The 15,663-nt window shown below is 37.0% G+C and overlaps 1 protein-coding gene across 4 annotated transcripts in view; it reads right to left on the bottom strand.

The window, feature by feature from the left end:
• Window positions 1–15,663, bottom strand: part of MACROD2 (mono-ADP ribosylhydrolase 2) — a 2,147,232-nt gene extending 2,131,569 nt beyond the window's left edge. For 2 of the 4 annotated variants that reach the window (XM_043882749.1, XM_043882751.1), the window contains exons 1-2: window positions 15,321–15,662; window positions 8,046–8,162 (exon numbers count right to left, since the gene is read on the bottom strand). In XM_043882749.1, the coding sequence (XP_043738684.1) occupies window positions 8,046–8,162; window positions 15,321–15,366 (163 nt within the window). In that variant the 5' untranslated portion in view covers window positions 15,367–15,662. Of the gene's footprint in view, window positions 1–8,045; window positions 8,163–15,320 lie in introns of all 4 variants that reach the window. The other 2 variants (XM_043882748.1, XM_043882750.1) reach the window with 2 other exon arrangements.

Genomic DNA, 15,663 nt, shown 5'->3' with positions numbered 1-15,663 from the left:
CTTTATTGAGCCTATCTTTGCATGAAATGTTCCCTTGGTATCTCTAATTTTCTTGAAGAGATCTCTAGTCTTTCCCATTCTATTATTTTCCTCTAGTTCTTTGCACAGATCACTGAGAAAGGCTTTCTCATCTCTCCTTGCTATTCTTTGGAACTCTGCATTCAAATGGATATATCTTTCCTTTTCTCCTTTGCTTTTTGCTTCTCTTCTTTTCACAGCTATTTGTAAGACCTCCTCAGACAGCCATTTTGTTTTTTTGCTTTTCTTTTTCCTGTGGATGGTCTTGGTCCCTGTCCCCTGTACAATGTCACAAACCTCTGTCCATACTTCATCGGGCACTCCATCTATCAGATCTAGTCCCTTAAATCTATTTGTCACTTCAACTGTATAATCATAAGGGATTTGATACATTAAGCATCAACTTATACCAAAAAGAAAAAAAATGAAAGTTTTTACCCCAACAGAATCACTAATACAGGCAAAGTATAAAATTTGGGAAATCTCTTAACTCTGTTATTTTCATATGGCAGATATAATCTCAAATCTAAATTGATGGGAGAATTACCTCTATGATGGGATAGTCTGGATTCTTAACTGAATATATCCTAATTCAATCTCCAAGAAACAAACCAAAATCTGAAATCCATGACTTGCCCTGGAGCTAGACCAAACTAAACTGTAGTATTTCCAAACCTCCAAATGCACAAATATCTTCTGCCCTGGCATTCATATGGCCAGGCATAAGGATGTTTATTGAACTTTTTACCTATATTTTGTTACTTGCTTTATCAATAAACTCCCAACTTGTCCTAAACCAAAGGCTTCAATAAAACAGTAAATTATGTTCAAATCCTTATTTTGAACACTTATATGAAAATATAACAAATAAATATTTGAAAAAAGAAGACTCATACAGGAAAGACAATCAAGGTGGGGACGAGGGCAGGAGGGAAGGTTGACTTTGGCTACCACCAGTCTATAACCTATCTCAAATTATCTGTGTGCTTTGATCAAATATATTTAAGTGAAACCATACTTGCAAGTATAATTCATTTAATGGGTTAAAAAAGAAAACTAACAGAATCTGTGATGAAGTTACAGACCTACAAAATACACAGAAAGAACTTTTAATCCTGTGGTTTCAAAACTGGGTCATATTTACATGTATCCAAAAAAATTTATTTTTGTTTCTACATTATTTTAAAAACAAGTTTAAATACAAGGGCAATTTACATAGCACTTGGTGGCACACAATGCAATGTGCAATAAAACTTATGTGGTTGTTAAAACTGTGTTGGAAAGTAGTTTAGAAGACCAAGGGTGAGATAAAGGCAGAGGAAAAACAAAAACCATGTAGTGAATTATGAATCCCTATATAATTTGATACTTTTTTTCTCCATTTTAGAAGTTAACCTTATTTCACAAATGTCTGACTAAACTGATTCTTACACCTTCACACAAAATACCACTACACAAAAATTGTTTATATTTTCACACATTAGTGCGAACGTCATTTATCCTCAAAATTCTCTTACTCAGCTTAATTCTTCCATGGGAACCTAATTCTTTATCTGTAGCCAAGTTCTTTTTGGAAGCAAACTAACAAACTCAGTAAAGGGTATTAAACAGGATGTAATAATAAGATAATTTCTAGGCTGTTTTATGTGTCAAAAATCAATAATTGCAAAATAAAGGCATTCAGAATACCTTAAAATTTTTCCACACTTAAAACTGTTGTTATATAATAGGCCTAAGCTTCTACATTTACACTCATTTAACTTAAGTTCTGTTGACATTTAAGCACACAGAAATTAAAATAATGATGTTTAGTTACTAAGTACTACAAATAACAATATACAATACTGATGAATGAACGTAACACATGAATTCTCATCCTTGGGTCAACTAACTAGTTAAATATCTATACAGTAGTTCTGTAAAATCTTTACTGTTACTTATCATTAGGCTATCTAACCTTTAAAAGAGTAAGACTGACCTTATAATACAGAGAGGAAAAGTATTTGCTATCTACATTAAAAACAACTGGATTAATTTCTAAGGCCCACATGAATCTTTATAATTCAGTGAAAAAAAAGGTAAGAAGACAAAAAATAATGTATGAAATGAAATATCACCAGGCAAATAGTTTATCATTTATTCAAGTCACAAAACAAATACTTATTAAATATCTACAGTGCATCAAGCATTATGCTAGATGCCAGGGATATAAAGGAGAATTAAGACAGACAACATGGTCCCTAAGTTCACAGTAATTAGTCTTTATAAGGAGATAAATCTTGATCAGATAATTCTATGATTGAGTACATTAAAAACAAACTGTTACCAATGCTGTATGAAAGTATTTAACATAGGAACCTGTTTCAGAGTAAGGGTTCAGGGAAGATTTCAGGGAGAATAGAAAGGTTTCAGTCTGAGAACTGAAAGCTGAGATGTGAAGATAAAAACAAAAAGATAAATAATCAGCAGTTGGAAGGAGCACAGAACATTCCAGAAAGAGAAAGGACAGTGTGGTTAGATGCAGAGACCAAGAAAAAGGGTGATATAATAAGAGGCCAAAAGGAGAAAGGCCAGATCATAGAAGAATTCAGATCATTTTAGGATTTTAGTCTTTAATCTGTGTGTGCTAAGTCACTTCATTCATATCCAACTCTTTGTGACCCTGTCCTTGGGATTCTCCAGGCAAGAACACTGGAGTGGGTTGCCATTTCCTTCTCCAGGGGATTTTCCCAACCCAGGGATTGAACCCAAGTCTCTTATGTCTCCTGCACTGGCAGGCAAGTTCCTTACCACTAGAACCACCTGGGAAGCCCAGTCTTTAAGTCTACCTTTCACTTCTGGAGTGAAAAATATGTTTCTAATATAAGCTCTCCTTGGGCAACATATTCACAGGTAATGGAAACTTCACAAATAAATGTTAAAAGAATAAGCCTGAGTGATTTTAGTTACCTGAGGCAAAAAGATATTTCTGTTTTTTAATTAAATTCATTTTAAGATCATGAAAAAAATGGGGAAAAAATCACCACCCACTGAAAACAAAAGATTTCTACCTTAAAAAGTAGAGGTGTTTTGCTCTGAGTTTTCCTCTGCTTCTATAGATTATTTTACTTTTAAAGCATAGTGCTCAAACTGAAAATAATATTAAAAGGAATCAATATCAAAAGACTATAATAGGAAACATACCTTTCCAATTTTTATAACCATACTAAATTCCATCCTGTTATAAATACCATGTTTCTAACTATTTAATCATTTTAAATTGTGGTCTGTCTTTCAAATAACATTAAATATTTAATAAAAATAGTGCGGTTAATATAGTTTAAAAATCTGTAGCAAAGCCCACCTCATCATAGTTACTAAAATTTTTAAATTTGTTTTGCCATATGGTCCCTTACCCCGTCCATCTGATTTTCAGCAACATAATTATATTTTTATTTCCTCATTTCTGGTGATTAATAAATATACTGACATTCAAGAAGTAATTATTGCTAATTTACTAAGGATAAAAATACAGGGCTCCGCACAAGAACTGAAACATGACTAAGATACTCTTTCTTTGATGATGTTTGAATATCAATAGTCAACTTGGGACATAGGTAAAATATAACAAAATTCAAAACATTGAAATAAGATCTCAATGTGATAGACTCAGGAATTTGGAGTTAACTTTTATTTCTTTGATCAGCCATCACCTCTTAGAAAAGTTAACATATTATTTGGTTTGCCATCACCTCTTTAAAAAATCATTCAAAAGTAGAAGTTAGTTAAAAAGAGCAAATAAGGCTGAAATTCTAAGTTAATCAAAAGAAACAAACACACATGTCTCCAGTCAACCCACAAATCTCAAAATATTTCTATACACCTCAAAAAATGGAAATTCAGACTTATAAAGACTTCACAGTTCAGGTATTTTCTAGTTAAATGTTTTCAAATGACCTATAAATCAGATTTGAATATTACATATAAGATATGAAATATCAAGTTTCTAAATGACCCTTTTACTATTTTGTCATACCTGAGTAAAATAATTTTATAGTTTCCACCTAACTCATCTTTATTATTTTAGGGAACTTTACAAAGAATGGATTAGGCAGACAATATCTGAACCTAGTGATCAGTCCTAATCACCACAGAGAGCAATAACCAGACCTTATGCAAAAAGAAGGTATAATAATCTATAAAGTAATCTTTCCAAAAAATAAAACTCAAGTCTTACCAAGCCTCTGGATTTAACTACCAGCTTGTAAGAAACACAGGGGGACAGAGGAACATGCTAAATGACACAACAAAGATGCACTGAGTAAAATCCAAAATGTGAAAAATTCTATAAGACAAACAGCCTACTTTTTCCAATAGATAAATTGCAAGAGGCAAAAGGACAGAAAGAGAAGAAACTACAGATTAAAAGAGACTTAAGAAATATATCAATTAAATGCAGTATGTGAACCTTGTCTAGATCTTGACTGAAGCAAATCAACCATACAAGAAAGCAAAACTCTTTATGAGATAACAAGAAAAATGTGAATACTAACTGGACATTTAACTAAAGAATTCTTAATTTTCAGGTACAGTAGTATTGTGGTTATATTAAAATAACAAAAATGTGCCCTTATCTTTTAGAGATGCATGCACAGGCACACAAACATGTATTTACAGATAAAGTTGGTAAGATATACAGGAATTGCTCCAAAATAGTCTGGGAGAAATGTCCAGGGAGCACTGATACACATGACATAAAACTAATCATTATTAACTGTTGAAACTGGATGGTGGGTACATAAAGGTTCATTATACTAGTCTATTTTTATATATCTTTTTAAATGCTCGTTTTAAAGTTTAAAAAAAAATAAAAAAGCATTGTCCTTTGTAGACTGTTAACCTCTGAAGCATTCTTATGTAACGTACTAACTTAGCCCACCTAGGCATAAGGCACTATTACAGGTGCTAGAGAAATAGTATAATAGGAGAAACAAGTATTTTAAAATTCCCTACAACAGAGCAACTGACAAATGAAACAGAATTATTACATAATTGCTAACCATAGGAAGAAGTAATCAGAAGCATGTAATTTCAGAGATTTACTAATAGTAGTTGACAAATATAAACATGAATAATAAGCAAATGGGTTTCTGGGTATCAGTCTTTTAGGTAATCTTCCATTCTTTCTTCTATGGGTCCCTGCTGCTGCTAAGTCACTTCAGTCGTGTCCAACTCTGTGGGACCCCACGGACAGCAGCGCACCAGGCTCCTCTGTCCACAGTATTCTATAGGCAAGAATACTGGAGTGGGTTGCCATGTCCTTCTCCATCTACAGGTCCCTAGCTTTCTGATATTATCAAACAAGTAAGTCAAAGTAAAAAATATCATCTACTTGCTTCTTCCTTTCTGCAGAAACACTAATTTTATATTATTTGGCAATTTTTGGTTTCCTTTTGTTAAGATAGCTTAAAATTACAACAAATACATTTGGCCACTCTCCTCATTTTTACTTAAATGTCTATTACAATGAAATAATAAGAAGCATTTAATTAAAGGAAAACTGAACAAAATTAAGAAAAAAAATGTTAAACAATAGGCTGAGAACATTTCATGTAATCATGGACATCAAAGCCAAAATGGTCTTCCAAAAAGACACAGATAAATAAATAAACTATTAAAGTTAAAACTGGAATATTATGCTTATGCTAGCCCAACAAATATTATTCCTTTCCTACAAATCGGAAACTAAATGGCACAGACTTATCAACAGACGTCTTTTAAAACTTAGTTTGAAATCTTATACTTAAAAGATTAAATTATTATAAATACCAATACCTACTTATATATTAATACATACACATTTATAAGCAGTGGCTTAAACACTTTAAAATATAAAAATATTACTATATAATTGACCTTTATCATTTTTCAAAGATTTATATTTTTAAAGGATCTTTCAAACTAATAAAATACCAAAACTCTCTTGACTAATGTTTCAGTATAATTGAGCACTGGATAGGTAACACTGGAAGAAATCACAATGAAAGTGTGCAATAATGCAAAGAAATTAACAGTATTATTCCATTTCATGAAAAAGAGAAGAGACCAGTTACCAATTTCTGGGTCACGATAAAGTAACATTAAATGGACATAAAACATTGTTTAATAGAAATACAATTCTGATAACACCACCTAGTTCCTCATGAAAAACATTCACATTCAAAAAACTTGAAGAAACAAATGAAATATAGACAGCAGTTGTAAATCACTTTCAGAGCTCATACTGGGAGAAATGATTAAATAATAGACTCTTGTTAGGGAATAACAATGTGAGGTGTTACTCAATGTATCTTCTCTGATTGGGGGAAATATTTTGGTCTGTGGTATCTCTAAAAATACCAAACTCTTGACTTCTCTAACAACCCAGTTCAACCCTAAGTCTCTCACGCTGAATATTCAAGTACAGCAACCAACACAAAGGTCAAGCCTCTACACAGACATGAGCAGACCCAAAACTGGGCAGTGCAGCCTACGTATCACTATTGCTTTTTCAATTCTTCTGGCAGCAACAGAAATCTACCTGTTTCAGGATGCAAAATTTGTTTAAATAGATCATCATCCTTAGAAAATGACCACCTACAACAGCAATAAAGAAAGAAAATCAGATAAATGAAGCACAAGTAAAGAGAGATTCACCTGTCACAAAAAGTAGAGCTTAAGTATTCACTATCAGTTTCTAATAAACAAAAAAATAAATAACTGAGACCAAAACATGAAGAGGCACATGGCCTTAGTTCAGACAAGGCCCAAAAATCTGTCCTTCTGATCTATACACTTTTCTTTACACAGCACTGTCTTCTCTCAATGATGTCTTAATTCAACCATTATTAAAACAACTGCATTTGCTGAAGACACTGGGCAAGCAGGTTAGATGTGTACATCTCAATCAGCTTATTCAGTGACTCCAAAAGAACTGGGGGTACAGCCACTACCTCATTTGCCCAAGGTCACACATGTTTCCAGGCAGAGTAAGCTCTAAAAGAACCCACAGGCTTTGCTTTCCTAGAAAAACAAAATTCTCTCTAAAGCCCAAACACTGAGTTAAACGTGTTCTCTGCACAGACACCAAAGGCTAATTTGGCTGCTATTTCCCACAGATTTTACCCATAGGAATTCCATGCCAGTCTTCTTGATCTGGGTCCACAGTATACTCTATAATTCCCTCTCTGGAGCCACCAGGGAAGCCCGGGTCTAAGACCACAACCTATGAAATTAGAAGGTTCTAAGTCCCTTTCATAAAATTAGCTTTCATTCTCAATATTTATATATCCTTAAAAATACCATTTCTTCTTAAATTTCACATTCAGACTATTAACACCAATGAGTACTCATTCAGAGATAATATGTCAAACATCCATTAAATCTCTTGTGCTTTTTTAGAACTGTTTCCATATACCTTTCTAATACTTAATAGTTCATTTATATTCTAACACATATATTTCCCTAAAACAATCTAGATTCTCATTAGATCATAACAACTTTAAGAGTGAGTTAACTTTGTCATACAAATACTTAACAGGTAAACATATCATATCATACAACATATAAACTCTTCTCTAAAATTACATGAAATGTTATTTGGTTTTTCTCTGTTCTTCCTAATACACTCTTTCAACTGTATCCAATTCTTAAAATAACTTTCAAATGAACTTAATCAAAACAAACGCAACAGGCCATCCCACCAAAGCAGTATATCCCTAATATAATTTGCTTCAAACACTACTGTAGAATAGTTTAAGTAACTGTAAAAAAGTACCACATAAATGTGGTATACTTCCGAACATGAATTACGTTAATACAATTTCTTAAGTTTAAATAACACAGGGTAGATTGCTGAAAACAATTAAATGACAACCAATTATTTCAGATAGCAAAAATGACATCTCTTTATTCAACGCCAGTTATTCCATTCTATCACCAATTGTCCTCCAGAGGTCATAAACAAATAGGAATGGTATCTACCTGAAAAAATGTTCTGAGAAACTTACCATCATTTTGGCTCTTGCCCTTCATCTCCTCTTTCCACGATGGGATGGTGTTCAGGGGAACATAATCCCTTATGTATTCTTTGCGTCTCTCCTCTATGGTCATCTTCAGCAAACGTTCTTGCAAAATAAAAGCAGAATCTCCATTTGTATTTAACTTTTAAGTTCAGGAATTATTTTATAATTTAAATATTAACCATGTTAAATTAACCAAGAGTTGGTGCGGGCTTGAAGAATACCAAAATACAAATCTAGTGACTCCATATTTGAATGGAGTCAAATTAACACTCAGCAGGCAAAAAAAAAGATCAAAGCCTGATGAGGAAAACATTCTTGTGACAGTCCAGAAAGAAGCTCTTTCAGACATCTACTGGCAGTCCACTATGTGCCAAATAATACATTTATACACTGCAGGGACAAAAGTGACCCTTAACTCTGGAGGAGTTCATAAGACAAAAGGGGAAATGGGCAAGATAAAAAATAATAGCTACATAAATAAAATAAAAAATCCTAAGACAAATACATACAAATGCTAAAAGCACAATAAAAGCAACCACCAAGATATTCCTTAATTCTATGATGCCATCAACAATAAAAATGCCCTTTCAATTTAATAATACCTTTGTGGAGGTGATATAAATAACACTTTATAAGTCTTGATTCTAATATTATAACACTTTTTAAACACTTAGAATTAACAACAGCTGACGTCATTTATAAAGAACTCACTGTGTGCCAGGACCTTCACATGTATACTTTTATTAAAATAATCTTTCCAACACTCAGCAAAACTGATAGTATAATTATTCGGATTTTGCAGATAGGGAAATGAAGCACATCAAAGTTCAGCAGTTTGTTCAAATCTAGAGAGCTTTCCATTAAAATCCACATAGATCTCTCCATCAACAACTATAGCCTACACCATTAGCCACTATACGGTACTACCGTCTCAGGGAAAGCTCCCCAAGAGGTGACTGCAGCACGCCAGGCTTCCCTGTCCATCACCAACTCCAGGAACTTTCTCAAACGCATGTCCATTGACTCAATGATGTCATCCAACCATTTCATCCCCTGTCATCCCCTTTTCCTCCTGCCTTCAATCTTTCCCACCATCAGGGTCTTTTCAAATCAGTTGGTTCTTCCCATCAGGTGGCCAAAGTATTGGAGCTTCAGCATCAGATCTTCCAATGAATATTCAGGACTGATTTCCTTTAGGACTGACTGGCTTAAGCTCCTTGTAGTCCAAGGGATCCTCAAGAGTCTTCTCCAACACTACATTCAAAAGCATCAATTCTTCAGTGCTTAGCTTTCTTTATAGTCCAACTCTCACATCCACACATGACTACTGGAAAAACCATAGCTTTGACTAGATGGACCTTTGTTGGCAAAGTAATGCCTCTGCTTTTTAGTATGCTGTCTAGGTTGGTCATAGCTTTTCTTCAAAGGAGCAAGCGTCTTCTAATTTCATGGCTGCAGTCACGATCTGCAGTGATTCTGGAACCCAAGAAAATAGTCTATCACTGTTTCCATTCTTTCCCCATCTATTCTCCAAGAAGTGATCAGACTGGATGCCATGATCTTAGTTTCTTGAATGTTGAGTTTTAAGCCAACTTTTTCTCTCCTCTTTCACTTTCATCAAGAGGCTCTTTAGTTCTTCTTCGCTTTCCGGCCTAAGAGTGGTGTCATCTGAGGTTATTGGTATTTCTCCCAGAAATCTTGATTCCAGCTTGTGCTTCATCATGACATCCCGCCATTCTGCATGATGTACTCTGCACATTAAGTTAAACAAGCAGGGTGACAATATACAGCCTTGACATACTCCTTTCCCAATTCGGAACCAGTTCATTGTTCCATGTCCAGTTCTAACTGTTGCTTTTTGACCTGCATACAGATTTCTCAGGAGGCAGGTCCAGTATTCCCATCTCTTTCAGAATTTTCCATAGTTTGTTGTGATCACACAGTCAAAGGCTTTAGCATAGTCAATAAAGCAGAAGTAGATGTTTTTCTGGAAATCTCTTGCTTTTTCGATGATCCAACAGATGTTGGTAATTTGTCCTCTGCCTTTTCTAAATCCAGCCTGAACATCTGGAAGTTCTCAGTTCATGTACTATTGAACCCTAGCTTAGAGAATTTTGAGCTTTGAATAAACTATTCAAGAATAATTTAATGAAGGTATTAATACAAGGTGGAAAATGGCCACAAATTTGAAAAGTAACTGGAAACATAAAACAAAAATGGACAGAAATCTCTATACCATGCCAAGCAGTTTAATCTTACCCTAAAAACTGTTTTTTGGTTGCTGTTGTTGTTTCGTTGCTAAGTGTGTCCAACTCTTTAAAACCCCATAGCCTGTAGCCCACCAGGCTTCTCTGTCCTTGAGATTTCCCAGGCAAGAATACTGGAGTGGGTTGCCATTTCATTTCCTTCTCCAAGGGATCTTCCCCACCCAGGGACCAAACCTCCATCTCCCGCGTTGGCAGGCAGATTCTTTACCGCTGAGTTACCAAGGAAGCCCTTACCCTAAAAACTATACCACTAATATTCAAAGTTGATTATGCATATCCTAGATGGTGCATAAAATGATCTACTAGGATACGGGGGGAGGGGGGCGGGAATAATGTAAAAATTCTGTTTGAAACTAAGGGAATAACAAGTTAAGATTTACTAATATTCAATGTATAAACTGACACTGGCATCCTCACTCATTTTGTTATGTCAGCTGTCATGATGTATCATGTACTTTACCAAAGGTCTCCATGATGTAGAGCGATTGACAGTCATACTCGCACTCTCGATTCTCTTGCAGCACACTATGAGGTACAGTAGTTTAGGTAAGTGGTTTTAAGGATAGTATTTCATTTTAGGTAATCGAACCCTCATAAAATAATCAATTTAAAAGATTCTTTCACAGAAATAAAACGGCAAAAAGTATTTATGTAAGCGCAAGTGAACAAAAATTGGGGAAGCAACATTTTTGCCTGCTCCTAGAACCGGCTTACATGTGATCTAGTCAATACTACAATACTCCAGAGTCAACACTATATTGAATTTAAGACCTCTAGGGCATTCAAGTTGAAATCAAGAATTTGGAACTCAGGAGAAAGAAAACCAGCCTAGTGATTTTGGAATTCATAACCTAAAATTCTAGTCCTACAGTAAGTTCATACAGAAGGATAAGATAGGAAAGCAAATCTCAAACAAATAACATTTAGGGAGTGGACACAAAGAGGGGAAAATAAAACAAAACAGATGTCACTGGGGGTACAAGGTGAATCAGTGTCCCAGTGATATAGAAACCAGCAAAGAAAAGTGTTTTATTGAGGAGAAGAGGGGAAATCTTGTCAATTGCTACAGGAAGATCAGGAAGAATGAAAATTAATAAGCCACATATTTTTATCACCTAGGTCAAAAACAACACTGAAAAGAGAACAAAATGGTCAACAGAGCCATCTGCATTCTAACGCAAATCATGCAAATCTATGTGATCTTGGGTTACTTAATCTCTTTACATCTCTCTTCTTGAGGTAGGCCGGTAGGTATTATTCCCAATGTATAGATGAGACAACGAAGAGAGAGAAGTTGAATAATTTATCTACAGATTCACAGCTAGTAAGCAATAAACTAGGATTCAAACCCAGGCAAATGAAGTTCAAAACTCAAGAGAACTTTGAGTGCAAGCTCAAAGCTTACAATATACTACCTCATGAAGTTGTGAGAATTAAATAAGACAATTCAAGTATGTTACTTAAAACAGTGCTGGGCACACAAAAACAGAACTCAAATAGTATTTTTTTATACCAGTACCACCATCATTGTTATTACTGCGTGACTTTAGAAACATTAGTTTCCTTAAAGCATAACTGAGATCCAGGAGACTGAGGGACTGAGAGAAGTGAGAATAGCAACTCCAAGGGGAACCCTGTGGAAGGAACGCTACCTTAGGGTAGAAGAGACTTAATCATTGTTATAGGCTAAGAAGAGGAACCCAAAGACACTGAGAAATTAAACATACCCAAATGAGCATAAATGACAATACAAGATCTCAAAGAATACAGATGATATAAAGAGCACAAGCAGATGGGTTAACCTTAGAAACCAAGGGGAAAAAAAGTGTTTCCTCTAAAAAAAAGGAAGAAAGCTGAAAACAATGGACATGTAAAGAAAGAGACTATGGAGAATGAAGTTAGGGCTGTTCATATGTTCATGACATGTGTTTTCTCCATGAATCAAAAAGGCAATGGCAGACTTCTCTGGTGGTACAGTGGATAGTTATCTGCCTGACAATGCAGGGGATATGGATTCGATCCCTGGCCCAGGAAGATTCCACATGCCACGAAGCAACTAACCCTGTGTGCCACAATTACTAAGCCTGCACCCCCAGAGCCCGTGCTCCACAAGAGAAGCCTCCGCAATGAGAAGCCTGCTCACACCAACGAAGAGTAGCCCCTACGCTGCAACTAGAGAAAGCATGCACACAGGAACAAAGACCAATCGCAGCCAAAAAACACACACACACAAGGGAATGTCATCTGTTTAGTATAGGAGGTTGGGGTCTTGGTGAAAAAGGAAGCTTGAAGGGAATGGTAAATATGAAATAATCACAGAGGAAGAAAAGTGATGACTGGGGTTTACCAAAGCACAACCATAAAAGCTCAGATCACTGACATGGAAATACTGCAATATCAACAATCAGGATTGAAAATACTGTGAAGGAACTTGTACTTTTTAGTATCAGAGTATATATGGGAAAGCAACCTGACCTCTGTCATTCCATTTACTTAAAAACTCAACTATGGACACAAAATAAGACAACAAGATAAAACACTGAGATAATTTAACTTTCAGTACTTAAAATGATAATACACACTGAGTACTTTTGAATTAGGGGGTGCAAATTATTAGATCAACATCATTTATTTAACCTATGTGGACTTGAGAATTCCTTACTTATTTAAACAATGACACATACTGGAGGCCACAGTCATATACACAGTCTCTTCAGTTTTACACAAAACTTTTCCTTAAGGGATGTTTCAGCTTTTCAGTCATACTCAGTATATGGTATACTGAGTTAAAATGTGTTTATAGAATGCCTTGACATTTCAATGAGGTGGGTAAGCCTTCCTTTAGATTTAAATAACAGCTACAAAAATACGATAATACCCTCTTCACTGCAATTCAGAAAAAGGTCATGCATTCCGTCAGCTTCTTAATACTACTATCCTGGAAATCCTTAGCTCCTTCTTGATGGCACAACATAAGATAGAGAGAAATTTTACTGAAATATAGTTGATTTACCATATTATAAATACTACTTATTGCAAAAATAGATATTCTGATTAAGACACTGACACACTAAAATGTCTTCAAGGCCATAATAACTTTCTCTTTTAACATTTAACTTCATGTAAAAATAGGTTAATTTTGGACAAGAGAAAAATTTACTTTGTTAAACGCCTTCTTTAACTGTGCCTTTGCTTCTCTGTTAGGATATATTAATTTGGTAATATTTTCTATTATTACAAGTAAGAGAAGAAAAAAATCAAGACATTACAGTTTCTAAAATGCTTGTTTATCACAGTCTAACAGTGTATACGTTAAATGAAGGAACCATTATAACATTGTTACTTTAGGAACATTATTATGGAATAAAGATAGTTCTTAAGTAATTGCTATAATTTCATCAATTATTCATCTATTGAAACAATCTCCATGTCTTTCACTATTCTGCCTTCATTATTATCAATAATACCAATCTAATATTTCAAGATCATCAATAAAAATGGGCATAAAAGATTTTTCAAAGCTTAGAAGATAAATTCTTGTTGAAATTCAAATAACTTTTACTGGGAAAACAAAACAAAAATATTTTACACTACTTTATATATCAACAGCATTTGTTTTGCAACACCAAAATTTAGTTCTATATATGTCCATAATCATTAAAATGTAATTAAATGGTATGCAACAATATTTAAAGACCCTTTTAATTGGCTCCTTCAGTTATGCTATGTTAATTCTTGCCAGTAGTTAATGTGGAAAAAGAAATCCCTATTAATCTCTTTATTCATGCGCTGTTTGAAGTAAGCCCTATATTAAAGGATTCTTTTCCTACATTCATTCCCTTTCTTTCATCCGCTGCTTGGCCTTATTTATAAAGACCAGGAACTGCAAAAACAATCCACAGGTTTTAAACATCTATTATCAAGGAAATCAACTTTCACTCTAGTCATTCTTTTATCCTTGTTCTATAAAGAAGGTAAGGTACTTAGGAGAGATTTGCACTTCTGTCACTCTTGACATACTCTAAGTTTAGTATATCTTAGCAGTAGCACTGCAAGTACTTTTTACTACATTTCTGTATAATTAGCTAATTTTTAAGAAACAAAGAAAAAACTGCAGAGACTCTTAGAATATTGCCTAACTGATGCCAAAGAGAAACAGGGAGAAGGGGGGGAAAGATGGTTGAGTCGCACACTTCAGTGTTTTATCGACCTCAATGCCGCCGTCAACCTGACTGATGTGGGCAAGCTTGGATCGGCACAAAACTCAGGGGTAGGCTCATTCACAGAGTGACATTAGTCTCATAATCTTACTCGGAGCAACTTCAGACCGTGACGGAGTCGAGAAGAAAAGCACTGCGGAGAAAAACCCATTCGGACTTCTCCAAAGGCACCTAGCCTCGCGGACCAGACACGCTGGCTTCAGGTGTCCCCGGAGATCCAGGTTCCAAAAGTCACACTGCGGCGGGCGCAGAAGGAAAGGCCCTGACTGAACACCGAGAGGCGGGGACGCCCGGCCAGCGGAGCACAAGGGAGCGAGGCGAGGGGTGACCGGCTGAGGCTCCGCGGGAGCCGGGCAGCATCAGCAGCGGCAGTCCGGCCGTTGGCCGGCGGGCACGTGTCCGTGGAACACCTGGGCGGGGAATCCCAGAATCCCGGCTGGGGTCCGGGGACAGGGCGGGGGCCTTGAGGGAGTCCGGCGGAGCCCAGCGGCCGCCGCGCAGAGGTCCGCGCCGCCGGCCCGGCGAAGGTGACCGGGCGCAGCGGGAGGAGGAGAGGGCGTGCGCCCACACGTGCGCGAGCCGCAGGTGCCCGGGGGTGGCGCGTGCACGCCGGCGTGCGCGCGTGTACACACACGGACCTGCCGGGAAGGCGGCACCGGCTGGGCGGGCGCGAGGCAGGAGCCGGGCGGAGCGCTCCGCGGCACACAGACCCCTGACCCCCGCCCCCAACCCACCCCGCCGCCCGACCCCCCAGGACTCGACGGCCGGGTTACCTTTCTCCTCTCTCCACACCTTTTTCTTCTTGTTGCTGGGGTACATGTTGCCGTGGGGGTGGCTGGCTTTAAGCTGCAAGTTCCCCAGGCTCACGGGCAAACAGGGTGTGTGTGGAGTGGGAGGGTGGGGAGGGGGCACTCGGGAGGGAAAAAGTGAAAGAGGCTCCGGGTCCCGCGCCGCTCGCCGCTCTCCAGTCGCCGCCCTCCTCCCTCAGCCCGCGCTCGGCTCCGGCTCCCACCCGCCTCACCCCCACGGCCGCCGCCACAGCAGCACCTCAGAGCCTGTCAACTAGGTCACGCCTCGCGCTAACCTAACACCCGCGCAGGCCCCGCCTCCCAGCCG

The sequence above is a fragment of the Cervus elaphus genome, chromosome 23 (assembly GCF_910594005.1).
Source record: "Cervus elaphus chromosome 23, mCerEla1.1, whole genome shotgun sequence".
NCBI classification, from domain to species: domain Eukaryota; kingdom Metazoa; phylum Chordata; class Mammalia; order Artiodactyla; family Cervidae; genus Cervus; species Cervus elaphus.
The sequence above is the reverse complement of the archived record's forward strand: the minus strand, read 5'-3'. Positions and strand labels throughout refer to the sequence as shown.